Source organism: Gigantopelta aegis, chromosome 14 (assembly GCF_016097555.1).
Source record: "Gigantopelta aegis isolate Gae_Host chromosome 14, Gae_host_genome, whole genome shotgun sequence".
Taxonomy (NCBI): Eukaryota; Metazoa; Mollusca; class Gastropoda; order Neomphalida; family Peltospiridae; genus Gigantopelta; species Gigantopelta aegis.
This window is the reverse complement of record NC_054712.1, coordinates 44773261-44798739: the sequence shown is the minus strand read 5'-3', so window position 1 is coordinate 44798739 and position 25479 is coordinate 44773261. Positions and strand designations below refer to the sequence as shown.

General features: G+C 38.3%; 1 protein-coding gene across 14 annotated transcripts in view; it reads right to left on the bottom strand.

Moving 5' to 3' along the window:
* Positions 1-10530: 10530 nt before the first annotated feature.
* Positions 10531-25479, bottom strand: part of LOC121388985 (adhesion G-protein coupled receptor G2-like) — a 62987-nt gene continuing 48038 nt past the window's right edge. For 3 of the 14 annotated variants that reach the window (XM_041520552.1, XM_041520555.1, XM_041520559.1), the window contains one exon: positions 22629-22796. In XM_041520552.1, coding sequence (XP_041376486.1) covers positions 22741-22796 — 56 coding nt within the window. In that variant the 3' untranslated portion in view covers positions 22629-22740. Of the gene's footprint in view, positions 10671-15962; positions 16430-22628; positions 22797-25479 lie in introns of those variants that run through there. The other 11 variants (XM_041520560.1, XM_041520563.1, XM_041520562.1 and 8 more) reach the window with 11 other exon arrangements.

The window sequence follows — 25479 nt, the reverse complement described above, 5'->3', positions numbered from 1 at the left end:
AAACAGATTGAATATACAGACACTGATATTCGAAACAAGAAAATATATTTAATATGTAAGTTTAATCGTAGCAATATTTTATTAGTGAATGTTTAACGACGACACCCCAGCACGAAAAATACATCGGCTATTGGGTGTCAAACTATGGTAATACAAATAAATAAAGTGTTGATCAACATCAATATAAAATTCAAGACTTAAACAAAAACAGTGTAAAGAACTGTGCAAAAACACAAATATCACAGATAGATACTGACTTTTACTCAAAACTTCAATTTTGTGCTGTATTGGCCATTCTCAAAGAGAATATTACACCCCTGCACCACGGTGAGGTTACAGCACACGCAGGGGTTCGTGAATATATATATATGGCAATCATCAGTTATTAGGTATGCATACATCATTGTAATAATTATCTTATTTAAAACGGGATTTAATCAAAGACTCTTTATTAATTCAGGTAATAACACTGCGTGGCATAGCACTCGCTTGATTCGTTGCATTTCTCTATAGACGATAAAGAAGCTGATCTGATTAACATTAACTCTACTGGGTCTACCAGTAGATCTAACAACATTGCGTGGACTCCCATGCCCAGGTGACATTTCATCTATAAATACCAGTCTAAACATCGACCAATTACACTTCGCCTTTTATAGCATCATTCGAAAGCAAACAAATTCTAAAAAATATCAGGCGAGACTATTTATGCAATAAGCGAACTTGTTGGTCTATTTCAACATTGAAAAAAACAGGGGGAAACGTGCAGTACTAAACTCTGGAATGTATACTTGTATAAACAGATTACCATTACGGTTTTGTTTTTTTCCCGTCTAGATGATGATGATAACTAGTTTAACGTGTCTATATACCACTAGGTTTTCGAACACGCCCATCCCGAGTCCGACCTCCGATAAGATCGGTGGCCTGACTCGGGATGTGTGTGTGTGGGGGGGGGGGGGGGGGGGGGGGGGGGAGGGGGTGTTGAAAATGGGCAGAATTTTGACAATTACAGTTAGTAAAAAGTAAATAGAAAAAAGATTTAAAAAAACCCAACAATTACAAGCTAAACATAAAAATAATTGACTGCTCGGCCGAATATTTATATAATTTTGATTGATTGATTTCAACTTATTTTCGTGCTTATATCCAATTAAGGTTCAAGCACGCTGTCCTGGGCACACACCTCAGCTATCTGGGCTGCCTGTCCAGGACAGTGGGTGAGTTGTTAGTTTGTTAGTGGTTAGTGAGAGAGAAGAGGGTGTAGTGGCCTTACACCTACCCATTGAGCCCTTAAGAACTCGCTCTGGGTTGGAGCCGGTACCGGGCTGCGAACCCTGTACCTACCAGCCTGTAGTCCGATGGCTTAACCACTACGCCACCGAGGCCGGTCGTAATTTTGAGCATTTTAGAAGGACAGTCCAGAAATAAATAAGAGAAAGAAGAGAGGATCGGACTATTTAATAATATTAAAAAAACAGAAGTAATTTCGACATAAAATTTTGAACAAAGGTCTAAATGTTTAAAGTCCGATCTATGTCAAAGGCGGGGATGAAGTGCTTCCATCTTTGATCGGCGAGGATGGTTATGACACTCCGGTAGTCGTTGCCGAAAAGGGCCTTGACGATCCTGTGGATGGTGTGGCTATCCATCTCTCTAACCAGGACCGCTTGTCGGTAGACTCCTTCTCGGCGCTGAGTTAGTACAGTACCAACCCCGTCTTGCCGGCTGTAGATTTGATGGTGTGTAGCTCGTAAGCGTTTCCATCAGGCAGTTGTTTTAGCTCTGGTTTCACTAGTCCGCCCATCAGTGATGCCGGATCCGAGGTGTCCCCCTGCCAGAACTTCAGGAAGCCGGACCTGATTTTCCCGATCTGAACTTTCCAGACGGCTTCCGAGTCGAAGGGGGACGGTGCGGGTGTTGGAGGAGGCCGGGCCTTGTCAGGTTGGTCGCTCGGCTGAGCGACGGTCTTTCTCTTTCCAACGGCGGCTGATCGGGCCGGTGGCTTGACGACTGGCAGTACCAGGGATACCGGCCAGTTCTGTCTGGACTACGTAGTGGTCGGCGATGGAGGGCCTTTACGGGGCGTCTCACACACCGCGGTGTTGAGTCTGTCCCTCTCGGTGGTCGACAGTTCCGGCGTAGCTGGTTTCCTCGGCTCAGGGTGGGCTGGGGGCGGCGTCGGAGAAGGGACCTCCGCTGAAACAAACTTTATATAAAATGTTATATTGCAATTAGTTTCCGGCATACTTCGTAATTCTCCCGAATCATTTCGTATACCCTCGGCATAATCCGGAATGTTTTCAAATCACTGGCATGATTTTGCAAGTAAGGTTTTGATTGGTCGAATGAAAGGTCACGTGGATATTTTAATTAGATTGTAAAGAAGCAAAAGAAGCTTTCTCGACATATCGATCTTTTCTCATTAAAATTCATGAGCATTATGAAACGTTGAACTGGCATGTCCTTATAAAGTGTGAAGGAGAATGAAAAAATGTGTTGGTGAACTGATAGATTAAGACGAACAATCTACAATTCCGGTGATAGTTGCAATTGTTGGACGATGCAGGCTACTAGAATTGATGTTGTAATTCGGCTAACCATTTGTCTGTGGGGTACTTACACAACGCTAAGGTATGTATATGAAAAGTTAAAGTGAGTTCTGTTTAATATAAGCGTACGAGACGGGGAGAGGGGTTGGAGCAAATCCTCGAATTTGGACAAAAAACCCCAAAATATTCGGGTAAAATTAGCTTTTCCTGAAACCTTCTCACCATGCATTTCCATCAATCTACCCCCTCAATAAGTACTTGTCCATGTAAAATATGCCTACTGATTCGGTTGCTATCCTATATAGCTGTTTGGCTGTAATACGATTATGAACAAATGTTGTTATCCAGAATCGGGCATTTTCGTTTAATTCGGGCAAAAATCAGCCAGCGCCCCTACAAAAATTAGCCCGTACGCCTGTTTTTCAATGACACCACTAGATTCATTAATCATCTTACACGCGTCTAATTACATATACTCAACAACGAAAGTTTAGCTAATGTTAAAATTACATTTATAAATTAACCTATTTTTATTCATTAGTATTCACATTTACAAATAGCATAAACTCGTCAGCCTTTGCCTGAACACAACAGGAGAACCTGGCTTTCTTTTACGTTTACTCAACCATGGCAAATTTAGACGTCGTGAAAGATATTTGCTAAACTTTAGTTGTTGAGTATATATTTACAACTCTTAAACACCCGCCTTGAAGAAAAAAAAAGAACCCTCGTAAATTCGGCCGTGTGTGTTCAATAATTTATTAAATGTAAAATGTATTTGTTAATCGACACCACTACAGCACATGGGCTGTTCGTTGTCAAACATTTGGTATTTCTGTCATAATACAGCCTTAAGACGGAAACCCGCTGCATTTTTACATTAGTAGCAAGGGACCGTGTACATGCACCATCCTTTGATATACCAGTCGTGGTGCACAGGCGGGAACGAAAAATAGCCCAACGAGGCCACCTACAAGGATAGTACCTTTGTATATATGTATGTATATAAAATATTTAATAGTATTCATTCATTCGGTCTAAAAATGTTACTCGAACAATCGATAGAAATGGCGAGCGAATATTCCAATACTAACTAAACCAATCTAATTAAAATTAGCTCCACTATTACATGTGGATATAAAAGCAGCCCGTTGTAGCTCATGTCCAGTTAACCTTTCATTCGACCAATCAAAACCTTACTTCCAAAATCGTGCCAATGATTTGAAAATATTCGGGATTATGCCGAGGGTATACGAAGTGATTCGGGTGAATTACAAAGCATGCCGGAAGCTAATTGCAATATAAAAAATTATATAAAATTGGTTTCAAGACGAAAAAACAACGTGATGGTATATCATAAAATCTGCTTATACTAGTATACAATCTAGAGTTTATTACTGCATTTCCCCCTCTATTTTTTCAATGTTGAAATAGGCCAACAAGTTCGCCTATTGCATAAATAGATATATAGATATATATTTTTAGAATTTGTATGCTCCCGAATAACGCTATAAAAGGCGAAGTGTAATTGGTCGATATTTAAATTGTTATTCTGCCCCGGAACCACCCACTGGCTATGTCAGAGGCTGGATTCGTGGTCGGCGTGCCTGAACCTTCATTGGATATAGGCACGTAAATAGAGTTCCCATTCCCATAAATTGTTATTTATAGATGAAATGTCACCTGGACATGGGAGTCCACGCAATGCTGTTAGATCTACTGGTAGACCCAGTACAGCTAATTTTAATCAGATTGTTGAGAAGTGAAAGGTATATTTTTTAAAGCTATTTTAGCGCATTTTAAATAATGTACATGTCACGGCTTTACTAACAACTAATTCTTGTTAGTTTGAGTACAAACTATACTCTTTTCTTGTTTGACAGTGTAACTAGCTCGTTACACTTGTATTCTGGTTTTAGGAGAAATTGTCTTTTCTGCCGCCATCCAACAATCCTTATGTTCTATGACTTAATCATTGCACCACCAAGGATGGTAAAGTGGCCAGCTTTTGCACTGTGCTAGATGCATCTGTCTGGACCTTGGGCTAGAGGTTTTCTACATATGCAGTTATGAGACTACGTTTCAGTGGAGATAACTCTAGTTTATCTACGGTAAATACACCGAAACAAATAGTCTCCCAGGATAAATAACGCTGTCAAAATCAACAATGGACATTTTGAAATTGGAGAGATTGTATGTAGGGCTTAAACTTAACAATTTATCACCCACGGCAATTTCACCGACGGCAATTTTTTTAAACTGTTTAAAACATTACTGTCAAGAACATATGACGTACATCTAGGTCAGGGATTTCCCACTGCACGCAATTTGCTATTAGTAAGTAGGGACCGCGGACACTTTTTAAATATGACAAGAATGATATTGATTGCTCGTTATACTGAAGAAATACCTTTAAAAGAATAATAATAAAAAAAAAAAAAAATCAGTTGCCCCCCCCAACAAAAAAAACAACCCCAAACCAACAACAAAAAATTGTAATCAGGGTAGGTAACTCCGTTTTGCAAACAAAATTAAAAACCCAAAAAGTTTGGCACACTCAAAATTGTAGGAATGTATTCATTATTTTCAAATAAAATACCATTAATATAATCAGTATAATCGACTAATTGGTCATTATAATACCCATCCACCTCCAAAAAGGGAACGGCCATTTTTATTGCATAAGCATATATCATACAACATGTGGAATGTAATAAAACTCATTTGTGCATTACAAATGAAGATTACCATTGTGACGGGAAATTCCCTTATCTTTTCGCCTGTGGCGATGTTAATTGTTTTAGAGGGCCGTGTGCAGCTTGGTTACGTAATACCCCCGTGCGACGGTGGTAGAGCTGCGTCCCAATATGCACTTAGACCAGGTGTGGAGGCCATGTGGCCAGTAGTTACGTAATACCTCCGGTAGTGTGGTTTTACGACCGTGGGTTCTAGCGAACTAGGCGTAGGTCTGTCTGGCCATCTAAGAGAAAATACCATCTCTGGGAGTTGTGGCAATATCACATGATAGGTGAGGTACCGCGTTGTGCCCCCAGGCGATATTCGCTGTCTTTGGACTAGTCTGAGATTTTTATAATAAATAGATAGGATTTTAGATATATCCAGGAGAAACATTTGGGGGGCTCCAGGGGAACGTGTCCGACCAGATTGGTGAATATATTTTTCTGCTCTGTTGTGTGGCCTTGATGTGATTGATGCGACTTTGGATATTTTAGTGCTGTATTATACCAGTGTTCTTTGGACAGTGTCTCCTGTAGTCTGGCGAAGTAAATTGTAGGCTTGACTGTTCTAATATATTTATACGAGTGTTTGGTAAGATAAGGCTTAGCCGGTCGTCCTGGGGGACCTAGGTAGACTGTAGGTTATTGTCTTTGTTGGGATATATACCAGTATTGGTTCTGTATTACAAGGTTGCTGGGTGAGTAGTTAAGAGTTGGTTGGAGGTTAACCAGTTTGGAATAGAGTTGTAATTCCTTTGTTAATTAAGTTCCCCTGGCAGCGTTTCTCAATTGTCACACGTGTGTGTGTTGTATCACGGTGAAGTGATTAGAGTGTTATGGACACCTAGTCATTAACTAATTAAGTGATTAGCTCTGGGTTGTAATTATATTGTTGTTGTTAATTAACTACTGCGGCAAGTACATTTGTCAGCGTTAGAGTTAATACAGATTCCAAAGTGTATTGTGTTTTGTTGTTTTCTAGTGAACTAAACGTGCTATATATATATATATATATATATATATATATATATATATATTTATATCAGATCTTATCTCTGATCACACCTAGATCCGAGCCACTCGGGTATAGACTGCCCGATACAGAGAGATCTAATAGATATACAGTTAGGAGAGATATTTGGATAATCGTGTTTCATTCAGTTACGGGTATTATAGGATCCCCGTGACAACCATCATCGTGGTACATGTAGTAATCAGTAACTTTTAATTCGTTACCCGCATTATCACAGCATTCAATTGTACAGAGTAAAGAGCATCAGTCGGCCATGGAAAAAGTGATATACAGGCCAATGGTCAATATGTAAGAGGACAAAATGTGTACCATTAATGTTGTATCTCTGTCACAATGTCAACTTGTGTGTGTGCTATATGAGAGATAAAGAGAAGAGAGAAGTAAGACAGAGAAACAGTGAGCGAGGGGGAAGCGAGGAAAAGGACTGAGGAAGAGAGATAACAGATGTATGTGTTAGGTTTTTGGAAATTGAGTTTCTTCGTAATTACAAAATTTGGAATAATTAGTGAATGCTTCATTGTTGGTTGTATGGCTTATTAGCTAGCCTGTCTTTGATTTTAACAAAAATAAGTTAGTGGCATTAAAAAACAAAATTACATCACCCATGCTGTGTTATTGAGACAATTATATACACATTTAGTGCTGTCATTGTCAAAGTATGGGCGTCAATCTGGCTTTAAAAGTGATGGGGACGTGTTAGTGTGTGTGTGTGTATGTTTGTGTGTGAATGTCAATGAAAATAATAAAGCTACACATTGGTGGTTAAACTGTTTTGTTGTTGTTGCTGTTGGTGGTGGTGGTGGTGTTGTTGCTTTTGCTAAAGGAAAAAGTGGGGGGGGGGGGGGGGACATTTATATAGATTGTCCCCCAGCGTTGAAAAGTGAGGGGGACGTGTCCCCCCTGTCCCCCACTGATCGACGCCCATGTGTCAAAGGTGTGCAAACAGTGGTTTAATTGGTGAAACGAAGTCGTAGAATACATGTAGTTAGGATTTTAAAACGTTTTTTTACTCATTAAGTATAATGTCAAAGTTGACATTTTTACTTGGGTACCACTTTAATAGATTACAGCCAGTGGTCCACAACTGGTGTAACAAAGGCCGTGGTGTGTCCCTGTCTGTGGGATGGTGCATACAAAATCCCTTGTTGCTAGTCGGAAAGAGTAGCCCATGAAGTGGCGACAGCGGGTTTCCTCCCTCAATATCTTTGTGGTTCTTAACCATATGTCCAACGCCATATAACCGTAAATAAAATGTGTTGAGTGCGTCGTTAAATAAAACATTTCTTTCATTCCTTCCACTTTAATAGTTGATATTTTGACTTGACATTTTTTTCAGTGACATTTTGTCCTACATCCGTTAATTGTAAAGATGTTGTTATAGGGATTATTTTTATGTGATTCCCTAACAACAGATGTGTCAGGTCCACAATAAATGTATTCATAATAACAAATTGAAAATGTAAACACATATCCGCCATCTTGGATTGTAGTAAACACACAAACAGGCGATCACAGTTATACAATAAATCAAAACATCTAAATTTTGTCATGTACTGCAAGAGTAATAAATTATATATAATTATCTCACAAAAATAAATACTTGCAATAATGACAACAACACTAGTTTTCAATAATTAAATGCGGTATCGCTACTTTGTCACTTTGCTACTGAATAAAACGTAAAGTGGCAAGTAACACGAGTTCTATATTTGTTATAAAGTTTTATCAATGTATTTTATACCTGTTACAAGTACTGGTATTCTTCCAATATTAAACAATAAATGTTTTATAGACGTTAACTAACATGTGCTTTTCAAACCTTGCATTTGGCAATGGTGTAACGGATGTGAGTGGCGCTACCAGTCTCCCGATGCGGTCTCTACTATTAGGCAAAATACGTTTGTTTGTATTTTCTAACCAATGATTACAGCTTTTGCACGATAGATCCGTCGTTTATGTTGATATTGGTTTTGCAATATCTTTCTCACACCGGCAATATAGACTTATTTTCTTCCAAAAACAGTGTTTAATTTTTTTTTAAAGATTTTCTGACGAACAATTATAGCCTTATGTCGATGTCGATATTGGTTTTGCATAACCGAAAGACGAACGATAAAATCATTCGTGCCAAATACTATGATCTGGTGTGTGTGTGTGTGTGTGACGTAATTCTTATACCCACACTTTACGGTGTATTGGTGAATATCCCCACAGGTTTGGCCGTGGCCCTCCAGGGCGAAGCCAAGGACGCTCTCACGACCAAAACGGTTGGGATATTCATTGATACACTAAGTGTGGGTATAACTGACTTATACTCCACTAAAGGTTGAATAAGCATACTTTGACACCCAACAGCTGATGTATTGTTCGTGCTGGGGTGTCGTTAAACATTCATTCATTCATTCCACTAAAGGTCGAGTTAAGTATTATATGACTTATATGGCAATTAAGATCAGTAACTAGAAAGTAGTAAATAATGAAACGTACATAACGTGGACCAGACGTCGTGAGCCTCATTGTCCTGGAGTAATCAGTTGTTCGTGTCGCACGTGCACATGCAATTTGATGTAGTTTTATCAGTGTGTGCAAGGGCTGTACTGGTATCGGAATATATTAAAAGTCAGAGACGTAGTTTATATTTCTCGGGATGGTGAATTAAGTAGAAAAATGCCATTTCACACAACATTTATATATGTAAATAGATAGATAGGCTAAACACCTTTTATGATATGTATAACTTTTGGGAAATTTACTGGACACCCCTATGCCACTAACTACAGCTCCGCACATTGCATGATTTTCAACAGACGTATCGTAAATATCTCAAGGGAACTGCTGCCAACGATTACTAAGCGATTTTACTCGAGACACAAAGGTCCATTGCGATGCTGTCTCAGTGAATCTCCCATTGGGGATTATGTTGGCCACCTCTGACAGTTTGTCGAAGTTTCGGGTCAGCTATGGCGGGGAGGCGGCAACCGTTACCCTTGTGTATGGAAGTATCCCGCCACGCAAGAAGAAAACTAGGAATGGAAGATGGAGAAAACTACCGACATGGGCGAATAGGGGGGGGGGGGGGGGGGGGGGGGGACCAAAGCCGACGGCTTAACCGCCAGGAGCGGTCCCTTTTTCTAATCTTAAGAAGTTCGACAGTTCACCAAGAGTGGTTCGAAGTGGGTGTGGGTGTGGCGGTCCCTTCTATCTCGGCGACCCCACTGGTCAAAACGAAGATACTACAGCCAGGGCGGTCCCGGAGAAGCCAAAACCGGAGGTTTTGCAACCGGCAATGGTATTTACGGTAGTACACCCCACTCCACAATATGGATGCAGAGGAAGACCACCTCATTATAGTTGACCCCTGCGCGTGCTGTAACCTCACCGTGGTGCAGGGGTGTAACATTCTCTTTGAGAATGGCCAATACAGCACAAATTGAAGTTTAGAGTAAAATTCGGTGTCCGTAAAATTCTGTGATATTTGTATTTGTATTTTTGCACAGTTCTTTACACTGTTTTTGTTTAAACCTTGAATTTTTATATTGATGTTGATCATCACTTTATTTATTTGCATTACCATAGTTTGACACCCAATAGCCGATGTATTTTTCGTGCTGGGGTGTCGTTAAACATTCATTCATTCATTCATTCATTATAGTTGAGGTACCGGCCGACCCTGAGTCATCCCCTTTTGTTTTTGATGGAGCAGAACCAGTTGAGAAGATGCATCTATCTGTGATATTTGTATTTTTGCACAGTTCTTTACACTGTTTATATTTAAATCTTGAATTTTTATATTGATGTTGATCATGACTTTATTTGTTTGCATTACCGTAGTTTGACACCCAATAGCTGGGGTGTCGTTAAACATTCATCCATTCGTTCACTCCAAACCCTGAGTGAGTGCTCCGCAAGGCTCAATGGGTAGGTGTAAACCACTTGCACCGACCAGTAATTCATAACTGGTTCAACAAAGGCCATGGTTTGTGCTATCGTACCCGTGGGAATGAATGAATGAATGAATGAATGAATGAATGTTTAACGACACCCCAGCACGAAAAATACATCGGCTACTGGGTGTCAAACTATGTCGTGCCTGTGAGTGGTGGGGGTGCTGAAATGTATAAAATACATTAAAAAGCCCTAACCCCTTTTTAAATATAATACTCCCTAAAATAAAATCAGTTTTAACAATCTTCATCTACATCGATATAATTTTAATTCATTAATTATGTTACTTTTATGTTTATTAATAAAGTGAAATAAATGGTATTATAAACATTTTCATACTATTAGTTTGGTTTGTATTGTAAATTACAGAATCTCCTCCCAGATCCATCAAGGTATTCGTATCTGAAAAATAAATTGTATACAAATATTTAGTCATATACACACACACATACATGCATGCACACATATGTACATATATATACATATATACAAAGTATGCATGCGTGCAAAAAGTAAAATAATAAAATTATTGCTTACATAAACATAGATTATTCACCTAATATTAGTGACATTATATGAATCTAAAGCCTTGTTGTAGTGTCCTCTTTCAAAAGGTTTTTATTGCACAAAAGGATTGGGCACAAGTTATCCAGCTTACGAGGCCATCTCCTAATTCCAAATATTATAACATTATAGGCGACTACTGTTACTACAAATATTTGAAACAAAGTAAATATACAAAACATCAAGCAAGACAAATTAACAGTGCAGATAAAAGGAAACTGGAAGAAAGATTAATACATATTCAGAACAAAGTTAATACATAAAATATATTGATAAATAGATTTGCAGTGTGAATAAAGTGCTAAAGAAAAGAAAAATGGGGAAACTAAAGTAGTTTATCTTTCTGATCAGACGGCGCGGGTTTGACGTGGGATAGTATCGCACATTTTGATACACTTTTATCGAGCCATAATTTGTTTATCTAATCATTTATTAAACCATATTTTATTTATTGAATTTTCTGTTTGTTTAATATTTGCTTGTTTGTGTCGTCACTTAATCTGGTTCTACTCCTGCACGTGCTGTAACCTCACCGTGGTGCAGGGGTGTAACATTCTTTTTGAGAATGGCCAATACAGCACAAATTGAAATTTTGAGTAAAAGTCAGTATCTATCTGTGATATTTGTATTTTTGCACAGTTCTTTAAACTGTGTTTTAATTTAACTGTTTTGCATTTCCATAGATTGACACCCAGTAGCCGATGTATTTTTCGTGCTGGGGTGTCGTTAAACATGCATTCATTCATTCATTCATTCATTCTTTGCTGGGTGTAAAGTTTACACTGAACGAAGTAATGGAAGCTGCTCTCATAATGACATCCACACTTGCAGGATGGATCTGCAACTAGTCCACAGCGATATAAATCTGCATTTAAGATACTACAAGCGTGCCTTAATCTTGTATGCAAGCTATATTCCTTCCAAATAAGTGGAACGAAGACACCTTGCAACCTTCTGGTGCAACTGCTTTTTTAAAGGTTGAAATTTGCTCACAGTTTCTAATTTCTAATGGCAAAATGCCCCACTGATCAATAGTCGAATGAAAAAAAACGATAGATTTAATATATTTGTTCTGCCAAATGGAATAGATATATCGTTTTGGTTTCTTAGTCTATAATGAACACGTTGTTCTACCCTAGGCGGAATGTAATTTGCCAAAAAGTATTTTAAACATAGTACATAATATATTTTTGCCTTTCGACGGTCAGAAAGGGTAACTAAACCAGTTTTTAAATATAGAGCATTTCGTGATGCAAACAAAGGTAAGCCTGTTATTATTCTTGCAGTTTCAAGTTGAATTTTTTCTAGATGTTCCTCGTCTAACACAGAGCATCCGTCCCAAACTTCAGATGCATATTTAAGTACTGGACGTATACACGTTGTATATAGTTGCATCAGTATTTGTCAGTCTAGAGAATACTTGTATTTCTTCAACACAGAAACCATAGGTGAAGCCGATTTACATATGTTTTGAATATGATGTTTCCATTTCCCATTGTTTGTAAACGTTAAACCTAGATATTTCAGTGTTTGCGTTAAATCAATAGGCGTCTTACCGAAATAAAAATAATTGGAAGAGGATAATTGGTATATTTTGAGAATAAAACTACGCTGGTTTTGACAAGCCACTGAGAGAACCAGTTATGGGATTTCTGTAAATTTCCGTTAAGATTAGATTCTATAATGGTTAAGTCATTTGATGAAGATGTTAAACTATATTATCGGCAAAGAGTCTAGTTACACAATTAAGCTCATCGGCAATGTCGTTAACGTAAACTAAAAATAGGAACGGACCAAGTACTGAGACTTGGGATATTCCAGTCATCAGTGTACTAAATTGGAGACGGTACCATTAACAACAGCCCTTTGCTTTCTTATCCAATTACGTATCGCTCCAACTTATTAATAGAACATTGATATGCCTTTTTGCTGACTGCCCCTGCGCATGCTGTAACTTCACCGTGGTGCAGGGGTGTAACATTTTCTTTGAGAATGGCCAATACAGCACAAAAGTGAAGTTTTGAGTAAAATTCAGTATCTTTCTGTGATATTTGTGTTTTTGCACAGTTCTTTACACTGTTTTTGTTTAAATCTTGAATTTTTATATTGATGTTGATCATCACTTTATTTATTTATTTATTTATTCCCTTAGACACCATAGAGGTATCTCAAGCAAACTTCATAGCAGTTGGTGACTTCAACAGCCATTCACAGAGCTGGGGATACAATCACATAGATCGACGTGGAGAAGAAGTGGAAACTTGGCAAGATGAAAATCAACTGATTCTAGTCAACAACCCAAATGGCACTCCAACGTTTTACTCCAGATGTTGGCACACCACCTCCACTCCAGATCTTGCTTTCTGCACCGAAGACATCCAGAGAGATATGAAAAGAGAAGTTGGAGAGCAGTTAGGAGGCAGTGACCACAGACCAATAATCCTCACTGTCAACAGAAAAATCAGCATTCAGTCTCCACTTCCACGCTGGCACTATAAGAAGGCAAAATGGGGTATCTACAGACATCGAACAAGCACTCTGATAAAGAATTTGCAAGTGAAAGGAAGGGATATCAACCATGTTGTCAAGGAATTTAATGCATGTATCCTTCAGGCAGCCCATGAGACAATCCCAAGAGGTGCTAGAAAAGACTACAAACCCTACTGGACTAACCACCTTCAAAAACTACAGGATGACATGTCTGAATCTAGGAAAAAGGCTGAAGAACAACCCTCACATGACAACAACCTGAAGCTTCAGCAGGCGAAAGCAAAATATCTCAAAGCAAAAATACAGGCAAGAAGAAAAAGTTGGAGAGAAAAGACAGCAGCTCTAAATATGGAGAGAGATGGAAGCAAACTATGGAGACTCACAAGACAACTTAATGATGAGGACAACAGAGGACAGAGGATAACACTGGAAGATAATGGAGAAATGATTATAGGCAAACAAGCAGCAAATCGCTTAGCTGACAATTACGAAGAACAGAGCAGCATACACATAACTGTCGAACAGCAAAGAGAAGCAAGAAAGAACAAAGGGAGAGATCAATAAACGCCACTCCAACAGGACCCATGCAACAACCTATCACACTGCATGAGTTACATGTAGCTCTAAAGACATTGAAGAATAGGAAATCACCAGGCCCAGACTTGATCACCAATGAGATGCTAAACTCACATTGGCAGTGCAGCAGTCAACAAACTACTGGAGATCTTCAATCACAGTTGGGAAAATGGGGTCCTTCCAAATCTGGAGAGAGGCTACTATGATCCCTATTTACAAGAAAGGAAAAGACCGAAAAAAAGCTGAAAGCTACCGTCCAATCAGCCTAACCAGTTGTGTTGTTAAGACAGTGGAGAGGATAATCAACCAACGCCTACAATGGTATCTGGAAACTGAGAACATCCTGTCCCCTGAACAGTCAGGCTTCAGACAGTTTCACAGCACTGAAGACCAAACAGCATATCTTGCTCAAGAAGTTGAAGATGCATTCCAAAAAAAAAAACCATGTGTTAGCCACCTGGATAGATCTGCAAAAGGCATTTGACAAAGTATGGACGGATGGCCTCATCGTCAAGCTACAGAGAAGCGGCATATCTGGAAACATGCTTGCGTGGATCCGATCATATCTTCACAACCGTAGAGCAAGGGTCACAGTTGACAGAGAAAGAAAGCAAGAAAATACTTTTGCGACATGGGGTCCCACAGGGAGGAGTCCTATCACCTACACTTTTCTTAATCTTCATCAATGACCTTGTGCAGGAACTTCCCAATGGAATACAAGCTGCCCTTTATGCCGATGATTTGGTGATGTGGTGCAAGGAAGAGCATGCCACTACTGCCACCTACAGAATGCGGATAGCAGCAGACAACCTGACAGCCTGGTCAGAAAAATGGTGTGTGGCTATCAATAAAGACAAGTCTTCTACCACACTCTTCACTCTATCACCAAAGAAAAAAGCAGGGAACAATCAAAATTGGGAACACTCCACTGAAACATGCAGATGAAGTAACATACCTTGGGGTCACCTTCGACAAGAAACAACTTGGGAAACCACATATTCAAAAGGCAGAGACAAAAGCCAGATGCAAATTAGCCATCATGCGGAAACTAGCAGGAACTAGCTGGGGAGCAAATGAGACAATCCTCAAGAGAGTATATCAAGGAACTGTACGGCCGCATCTTGAATACGGCTCATCAGCCTGGTCAACCACTGCAAATACCAACCAGCAAGCTTTAGACAAGGTTCAAAACCAAGCTCTGCGAATCATAACGGGATCCATGAAGTCTACACCCATTAAAGACATGGAAAAAACTGCAGCAATACAACCCCTTGGTGAGAGGAGAGATGCCAAGATCATGATCCAGGCAGAGAAATTCAGGTACCTGCCCAATCATCCAATGAAACAAAGAATGGATGGTCTGACAAAGAATCGTCTCAAACGTAGCAGTTTCATCCACCAAAGCAGAAGACTTACTAGAGAACACCAAGCTAACCCGTTACCAAAGACACTTCCATTTTGCCCAACAGATCTTCCACAACCATGGAATGATGAACAAGCCAATCTACAGATCAGCATGTCTGTCCCACAGTTGGCTTCAGCAGACTCCCAAAACGACCTGGTCAAACGGTCACTGGCAATGGCTATGATCAGTGACCGGTACCCAGAAGAATCTTGGATCCATGCATACACTGATGGTTCGTCAACAAATGCTGTGGCCAATGGAGGGGCAGGCATATTTATCAAGCTCCCTTCAAGAAATACCCTAACTGCAAAAGTACCAACCGGCACCCACAGTTCCAACTACAATGCAGAAACCCATGCACTTATTCAGGCTGCTACAATGATCAAGGATGCAAAAGAAGACTGTCAACAAGTTGTCTTCCTCACAGATGCTCTCTCAGTCCTACAAGCCTTGCAAGGGGAAAAACTTCCTCACCTGAATGAAGCCATGCAAGAGGTAGCAAAGGAAAGACGAGTAGCTCTACAGTGGATCCCAGCACATTGTGGGATTCCAGGAAATGAGGGAAGCAGACAGGCTAGCCAAGCTAGGAGCTAATCATATACAGCCCAGCAACAACATTAGCTTCTCAGAGAAGAAAACCTTGATAAAGGCAGCCAACAGACCCAGGACAGAACAAGATGATTACCACCTTCTCAGTCGCTTGGAACAAGTAACTCTGTTGAGACTCCGGACAGCCACAACCGACTGAATGCTCACATGTTCAGAAAGTTTAAACTTGCAGCAACACCAACCTGCAGTTGTGGCCTGGAAGACCAAACAGCAGAACACATCTTACAGGCGTGTCCAATTCATCAAGACCTGAGACAAGCTGAGTGGCCAATCGAAACTGCCATACACACCAAACTCTATGGAAAGAGAGGCGAACTGGAAAAAACAGCTCATTTTATCTTACAGACTGGACTATTGGTCTAAATTGTGAAAGAGAAAAAAAAAAAAAAAAAAAAAATTCCCATTACCATAGTTTGACACCCAATAGCCGATGTATTTTCTTGTGCTGGGGTGTCGTTAAACATTAATTCATTCATTTTGCTGACTGGTCCCTGCAATTTCCAAATAAATCCATCCACTGCAGAAGAATGACAGGATTTAAGCTATTGATAACAGCAAAGAAACACATTATAATTCTTTCCCAAAGTTTCAAATGTTGTTGTACAAAATAATTTCCGATGGCCACATTTCTGAGTTACCAATTATGTCTTGAATGTTACCCATAGTTCATAAATTGTCTTATTTCGTGACACCCAATAGCCGATGTATTTTTCGTGCTGGGGTGTCGTTAAACATTAATCAATTCATTTATTTCGTGACATGTTAATATTATTTAAGACATATGGCCTCTGAATGATATACATTTCTTTCATTACAGCAAGTTCTTTTGTAAATAGTATTATATTATGTTGGCACGTGCATTTGCTATTACACACCGTGTAATGAAACAATGCATTCAAATACATTTCACAACCATATCGATACGAACAGCAATTGCATATTCCATTCATTTCATTTTGCACTAAATGAACTTTGTGTTAATATTTTATAAATAATAATATAGTATTAGTATTAGTAAATATAGTATTAGTAAAATAAAGAAAATGAATTTAAAAAAACAATATGTATGTATATATGTGTGTATGTGTATGTATATGTATATGTATATGTATATGTATATGTATATGTATATGTATATGTATATGTATATGTATATGTATATGTATATGTATATATGTATATATATATATATATATGTGTGTGTGTGGTGCATACACTCACTGGTCTAGCAATGACACCCGAACGAGTCGGTAACTTTTTTCGGCAGCCTACCTAGGGCTCGTTCCAGACATTTTAATATTTGATAAAGCTGACCGGTAGCCCAAGCTGTCATGTTTTCCTCCCTCCACTGGTTCTGTGTTACACCATTCAAGTACGACAGCAACCTCACCCGTACTCTCTGGGAATGGTCATATTTGAAAAACAGGGCCCAGTGTATCTGAGGGGGCTTTTATGAACGTTCGGGCGTCTGACAGTCTAGCAAATAGGTGGTTTCCTTCATGGCTGCTATGGAAAGCTGTTACCCAGAACAAACAGATGCATTTTGTGCATTCTGGTTACACAGTTTTGGCCCAATTTTGATGAATTACGTCTTTTAATTAAAAAAACCCATAATCCTCTTGCAGTGTGCCTTAAGGAAACCTTTCTGAAGGATATTGATCATTTTACAATGAGAGGACTTAACGTCTATCACAAGTTTCAAGAAACTGAAAATAGAGCATCTGGGGGTGTTTCCATTCGTGTTAATGAAACGTTGCCCAGAGTATAATAACATGAACTACAAATGTACAAGATGTGGCTGTAAAAATCACGACCCATAAAACTATATCTCTATGTTCAGTTTATTTACCTCGAAACCATTTTAAGTTTAATTCTAGAGATCTTCAAGATCTCATTAACAAGCTCCTACTCCCTTTATTATTATGGGAGATTTTAGTGGTCACCACACTTTGTGGGGATGTGAGGATGTAAATATTAGAGGAAAACAATTGGAAGACTTAATTCTAAAAAATTACTTGCTTTTATTTAATGATGAGACATACATATTTTCATTCTACAAATGGTTCTTTCACTTCTATAGACTTAACCCTTTGTACTCCTTCACTTTTTCTTGATTTCTCCTGGTTTGACAACCAATAGCCGATGTATTTTTCGTGCTAGGGTGTCATTAAATATTTATTCTTGATTTCTCCTGGAAAGTTGGTTCAGACCCTTGTAGTGACCACTTTCCCATTATTTTGGAGAATGAATGACCTCCATCGCTTGAAAGGGTTCAAAGGTGGAAGTTGGCGAAGGCATATTGGAGTCAGGTTCAGCATCTGTGCAGCACTCGTCTGCAACAATTTACCATTACTGACTCTGATGATCCCATATCTTTGTTCACTTGAAGGACACTGCAGATGAAACTATTCCTAAGACTTCGCCAGTTCCAAAAGCATGTGGATAAACCATGGTTTAATGATACATGCAAGGAGGTACTTAAAGAGCGAAACAGGTTCCTTGAGAGGTTCAAACGTGAACCTACAGGGAATAACCTGGATACTTATCGTATTGCTAAGGCTAAGGCTCGCAGAGAGATTAGACTCAGTAAGAAAACATCTTGGAGAATTTATGTCTCCAAGTTGAATTCACAAACATCAGTGGAATCTGTCTCGAATAGGATCCGTAAAATCAAAGGTAAAGAATCCAGTAATACAGTCCATCGTTTCTCTGTCAATGATACGGATGTTACGTCTCATCATGATATTGCCAATGCCTTGGCAGACAACTTTTCTCATAACTCATCTTCTGCTTTCAGTACAGATCCTCTTACATCTGTTAGAACTAAAGCTGAAAAGCAGTCCATTAATTTTTCATCTGAAAATGCTGAAGTGTACAACAGGCGTTTCTCTATGGAGGAATTGCAGGATGCTCCTTGTAGAGCCCATGATACTTCAGTAGGACCAGATCAAATTCATTATCAGTTATTAAAGCATTTCCCTGAATCATCTTTGATGGTTCTTTTGAATATTTTTAATAACATCTGGATTTCTGGCGACTTTCCTTTTGACTGGAGGAAAGTAATTATCATTCCTATTCCCAAGCCTGGTAAGGATCCAACTAATCCTACTGGTTATCGCCCTATCGCTTTGACAAGTTGCATTTGTAAAACCATGGAACGCATGATGAATCGTCGACTTGTCTGGTATCTTGAATCTCACAAATTGCTTACTAACGTGCAATGTGGGTTCAGATCTAGACGTAGCACGGTTGATCATCTTGTTAGATTTGAAACGTTTTGTAGGGAAGCTTTCATCCATAATCAGCACTTGGTTTCAGTGTTTTTTGATTTGGAGAAAGCTTACGAATGAATGAATGAATGAATGAATGTTTAACGACACCCCAGCACGAAAAATACATCGGCTATTGGGTGTCAAACTATGGTAATGTAAATAAATAAAGTGATGATCAACATCAATATAAAAATTCAAGGTTTAAACAAAAACAGTGTAAAGAACTGTGCAAAAATACAAATACAAATATCACAGAATTTTACGGACACCGAATTTTACTCTAAACTTCAATTTGTGCTGTATTGGCCATTCTCAAAGAGAATGTTACACCCCTGCACCACGGTGAGGTTACAGCACGCGCAGGGGACCAGAAAGCTTACGATACCACGTGGAAATATGGGATTTTAAACGACCTCCATGGCATGGGCCTAAGAGGTCGACTTCTTGTTTCTATTTCTCAATTTTTAAAAGATAGATCTTTTAAAGTCCGGGTGGGGTCGACTTTGTCCGACATTCACCCACAGGAGATGGGTGTACCTCAAGGTAGTATCTTGTCTGTAACTCTATTTTCTTTTAAAATTAACAGCATCAAGCAGTGTTTAACATCTTGTGTGGATTGCTCGTTTTATGTCGATGATTTTCAAATTTGCTATAGATCGTCCAACATGAGTATCATTGAACGTAAGTTGCAGCTTTGTTTGAATAAACTTCACTAATGGGCAACTAACAATGGCTTTAGATTCTCAAAGGCAAAAACGGTTTGTATGCATATCTACCAGAAAAAAGGTCTCCACTTAGATCCAGTTGTTTCTGGACAAAAATTCAATTCCAGTTGTGGAGGAGACCAACTTTCTGGGGGTTATATTGGACAGGAAATTATCTTTTGTGCCCCATCTTAAATATGTTAAAAAGACGGGCTTAAAAGCTGTTAATAATTTAAAAGTTATTGGTAATACGGAATGGGGAGCAGATCGCAAGGTTATGCTCCGTCTGTATAGATCCCTTGTGAAGTCAAAACTTTATTATGGATGCATTGTGTATGGGTCAGCACGCAAGTCTTACTTGCAGATGCTAGATCCCATACACAATCAGAGACTTAGGCTTTGTCTTGGTGCATTTAGAACATCTCCTGTAGAGAGCTTGTATGTTAATGGACACGAACCTTGTGTGGGTGCTAGACGTGCAAAGCTTTCTCTGCAGTACTCTACCGAGATTAAATCTTTACCAACACATCATACACATACTGCGATGTTTGACAACAAATATATGAAGTTGTCTGATGCAAGGCCAAATGCTATTCGTACATTTGGTCTTCGCATTAAGCAGTTTTTGTCGCTTTCCAACATTGATTTAACTGACACTTTGGAAACGCCTTCATATTTTGTTTTTCTACCTTGGTGTATTACACCACATAAAATTGTGTTTGATCTGGCGCATCTGAAAAAAAGATCGCACAGATGCTGTTATTTATAAACAGTTTTTCATGGAAATTCAAGACAAGTACCGTGATTATATTCCTGTGTATACAGATGGATCACGGGATGGGAATTCTGTGGCTTGTGCTACAGTCTTTCCACCAGGCACTATCATTTCCATGCGACTGCCTGACTCGGCATCGATATTTAGTGCTGAAGTTTGGGCAGTCATTAAAGCCTTAGAAGAAATCAAAGATTCAATAGCATCCAAATTTATTATTTTTACTGACTCACTTTCGTGTCTCCAAGCTTTGTGCAATATGAAGCTGGGCCATCCCTTAATTGTTATGGTGATACGAAAGTGTGTCTTTTTTATCTATTGCCAATAAAGATGTATTTTGTTGGGTGTCCAGCCAGGTTGGTATCAGGGATAATGACCCCTGTGCGTGCTGTAACCTCACCGTGGTGCAGGGGTGTAACATTTTCTTTGAGAATGGACAATACAGCACAAAATTGAAGTTTTTAGTAAAATTCAATATCCGTAAAATTCTGTGATATTTGTGTTTTTGCACAGTTTTTGTTTAAGTCTTGAATTTTTATATTGATGTTGATCATCACTTTATTTATTTGTATTACCATAGTTTGACACCCAATAGCCGATGTATTTTTCGTGCTGGGGTGTCGTTAAACATTCATTCATTCATTCCCCTGCGCGTGCTGTAACCTCATCGTGGTGCAGGGGTGTAACATTCTCTTTGAGAATGGCCAATACAGCACAAATTGAAGTTTAGAGTAAAATTCGGTGTCCGTAAAATTCTGTGATATTTGTATTTGTATTTTTGCACAGTTCTTTACACTGTTTTTGTTTAAACCTTGAATTTTTATATTGATGTTGTCATCACTTTATTTATTTGCATTACCATAGTTTGACACCCAATAGCCGATGTATTTTTCGTGCTGGGGTGTCGTTAAACATTCATTCATTCATTCATTCATTCATTCATTCATTCATGGATAATGAAAAGGCAGATTCTGCTGCCAAGTTTGCTTTGGATTTGTCTCTTGCCAGGGTTGGTGTACCTTATTCTGATTTTAAGTATTGTATCAACCAATTTATCTTTTCGACTTGGCAACGTGGTTGGGACGGTGCGGTTGCGAACAAGCTTCATGCTATCAAGCCTGGCTTGGGAGAGTGGCAGTCCTCCTCAGGAAGGATGAGGTGGTCTTGTGTCGTGCCCGCATCGGTCATACTTACTTGACCCATTCATTTATCTTGAAGAAAGATTCTCCACCTCAGTGTGAGCACTGTCAGTGTCTTCTGACAGTGCGACACATTTTGGTGCAGTGTAAGCATTAAAGGGACATTCCCGAGTTTGCTGCATTGTAAGATGTTTCCGACACATAAAATATTTCTACGATTAAACTTACATATTAAATACATTTTCTTGTTCAGAATATCTGTCTGTATATTCAATGTGTTTCTGGTCGTCTTAATATTTGTAAGAAACCTGAACTGGATTTTATCTTCAAATAATTTCATATGTACGAAAAAATCTTTTTTTAGGAAATAAAATATTAGAACGATCAGAAGCACGTTTAATATACAGCCACTAATAGTTTATGCAGAAAAATATATGTGATATGTAATTACAGTCGTCAAAGAGTCTCCGTTAGTCGATAACATCTTTAAAATTGCAGCAAACTCAGGAATGTCCCTTTAATATTTTGACCACGAAATGTGATGGAATCCTTTCGATTCCATCCAGAACTTATTTTACATTTTCTTCGTGATACTGACTTGTATTCTAAATTTTAATTTTATCTATCTGTAATATTTGTATTTCTGCACAGTTCTTTACACTGTGCTTTAATATAACTGTTGAATTTTTATATTGATGTTGATCATCAAATGTTTTTGCATTTACCTTAGTTTGACAGCTAATAGCCGATGTATTTTTGGTGCTGGGGTGTCGTTAAGCATCCATTCATTCATAATTACAATAGAATATACAAAGAAGCACGATTAGTATACGCATTAAAATTAATATTTACTTTGTTGTTGACAAATACTTGAAAAAAAACCCACACACGCACACAATGTTTTATTTGACAGTCCTTGTTTCTTCTGCACCACAGCGTTGTTATATGCTGTCCTCTGAAATAATCTTTGTCCTCTTAACGCTGGTGTTGTCAAATACTGTATAAAGGAAAGAAAAATGAATTAAGAATTAGTGTATCATACCTTTCAGTGTTGTTGTTCTGTTTTGTTTAGGTGGGTTTTGTTGGGTTTTTTTTTTTTTTTTTTTTTGTTGTTGTTGTTTTGTGGGGTTTTTTGTGTTGTTGTTGTTTTTTTTTTTTTTTTTTTTTTTGGGGGGGGGGGGGGGTTGCAGTAAATAACAGAATTATACATACATTGTGCCATATCAGCCGAGTGTCTTCTGATCCAGCCATAGAAAACCCTTCAGTTTACATTCATTTTATTGAAGTAGAATATATTAAAACTTAAATTAACTCTCATCACATCAATATTTCTATATATGCCAATAATGTTTAGGTCACTCGTGGGTAACTGTATAAAATAATACTGTATAAAGTTACGTTTTTCGAATTTTGAAGTCTGAGAATTGTTTCTGTGATAAAATTGTGATCTTGAAACCACTTAGTCTGTGGGCCAGATCCACCAAATTTGAGTTATTGGTACCATCTTGGACGACTAAACGTTTTGGTGGGGTTTTTTGTTTGTTGTTGTTACTAAGCTGACCATCACAGTAATACAGTCCTATATGATGGACTTCTGGAAAGGGCCATTTTGACCCACTTTTTCTAGGTCAAATAAAGGACATTGTCTATGAATACGTTTATACTGTTAATGAAACAAATCAATGTCAATTCAGATTGCTTTACCTAACAGCTTATATTGCAATATTGTATAGGTGTCTATTGCACGTGATGGAGTTGCTGCTACAGTGTTAATTTCAAGGGGGGGGGGGGGGGGGATACATAATTTATCATAATATATAAATGTACAGAAACTATAAAAGTGATATTAAGTGAAAGGTAATGTTTTCACTGTATTTTGGTTACAGCGAAAATATAGAAATCACATATTTATATTTTTTGAACAAGTTCATGATTCAATTATCTCTTATAACTTAATACGATCTGATTGTTGAGGTCAGTGTTGCTGCATCGGTTTTAGTTGTATGATTATCAGTGTAATTGATCGTATTTGAAAAAAAAAATGCAATTGAAACAATAGTATCTATACAAAAAATTAAAATGATATTAAGTGCAATGGCGGTAAAACTGATTGGGTACGAAGCCAAATAATGGTAACACAATGTCCTGTCGTAGATTGTAAGTTAACGTTTAACTTCTAGTTGGATTTATGTTTGTTTTAGGGTTCTTTGTTTTTTTTTGTTTCTTTCTTCTTCTTATCAAAATATTTTTACGTTTGTGAATTAAAAGCCACTTTTTAAAATTGTTTATTTTGTAAAACTCATAACTAACACTACTTTGGATTGATTCAATAAACTTAGTCATATTAAACTAATTAATAGAGATAATATACATTATAAATATAGCAGGGTTTCTGCAATATAAAAGTGATTTTATGAGTGGCATGAAACCTGTATTTTTAAATACTTATAAACAGATTTGGCATACTGCATCACGATAATTAGATATCATTTGTTGTTGTTGTGTGTGTGTGTGTTTTGTTTGGGGTTTTCAAAAATGTATTTCTTTTTCATGTATTTACAATATATATGACATATTTTGAAAGTAGCACAGGACGCTTAGTGTTAAAGTACACAGTTACCTACTGTTCTACTATGTTTCAAGAATTAGTAAGTATCATTTGTTTTGCAACAAATTAATGTGGTGCACAATATCACAAATAACAAATACATGGGATGAACTACTGGTGTTCACCTGAGTGCTTAACATCAGATCTACGCAATGTTCATGCAAAAAACTTATAATACATTTGTTGAGAAAAGACTGTCCCCAAACCCAACAATAAAGTTTCAACATCGTCTTCCAAAGTTGAAGCTGAAAATATTTTCCTCTGAAACCAAAGAAAACATTTCATGCGAACACTAACGAAGAAAGGAAGGAAATGTTTCATTTAACGACACACCCAACACATTTTATTTACGGTTATATGGCGTCAGACATATGGTTAAGGACCATACAGGTATTGAGAGAGGAAACCCGCTGTCGCTGCTTCATGGGCTACTCTTTTCGATTAGCAGCAAGGATCTAGGGTAGTACATACCACGGCATTTGATATACCAGTCGTGGTGCACTGGCTGGGACGAGAAATAGCCCAATGGGCCCACTGACGGGGATCGATCCTAGACCGACTGCGCATCGAGCAAGCGCTTTACCACTGGGCTACCTTCCGCCCCCGAACACTAACGAAGTTGTATTGATAGCCGACGGAAATTGTTTTAGGCAGATGACAGTAATAGGTGAAAACCATAATTTAAAGATGAGAAATGTCTTGAAGCATCCAGCAGGATCTCTCTTTTGGTCACCAACAACTACCGATTGGCGCACAATAAACCCTAATCCCACTTAGAAAAACGGTCTTCATCAGCTGATATTATACCAGGAGTTTCAGAATGAGCATCATCCAAAATACTAAAGTCAACCAAAGCACATGCTTTGATCTAGCAGATATCATATTTGACAAGATTATGATGGAAGGATGCCGAAGTATTCGAACTGACATAGTATTTCATGTATACAGGAGGAAAACATACAAAAGACTACCAAACTAGACGAAGATCAAGCTGCATACTTAAAAAAATATAGTGGGAGGCCACACAATACAGTTAGTGTTTGTGCCAGAGGGTAAAACGGGTTCGGCGCCA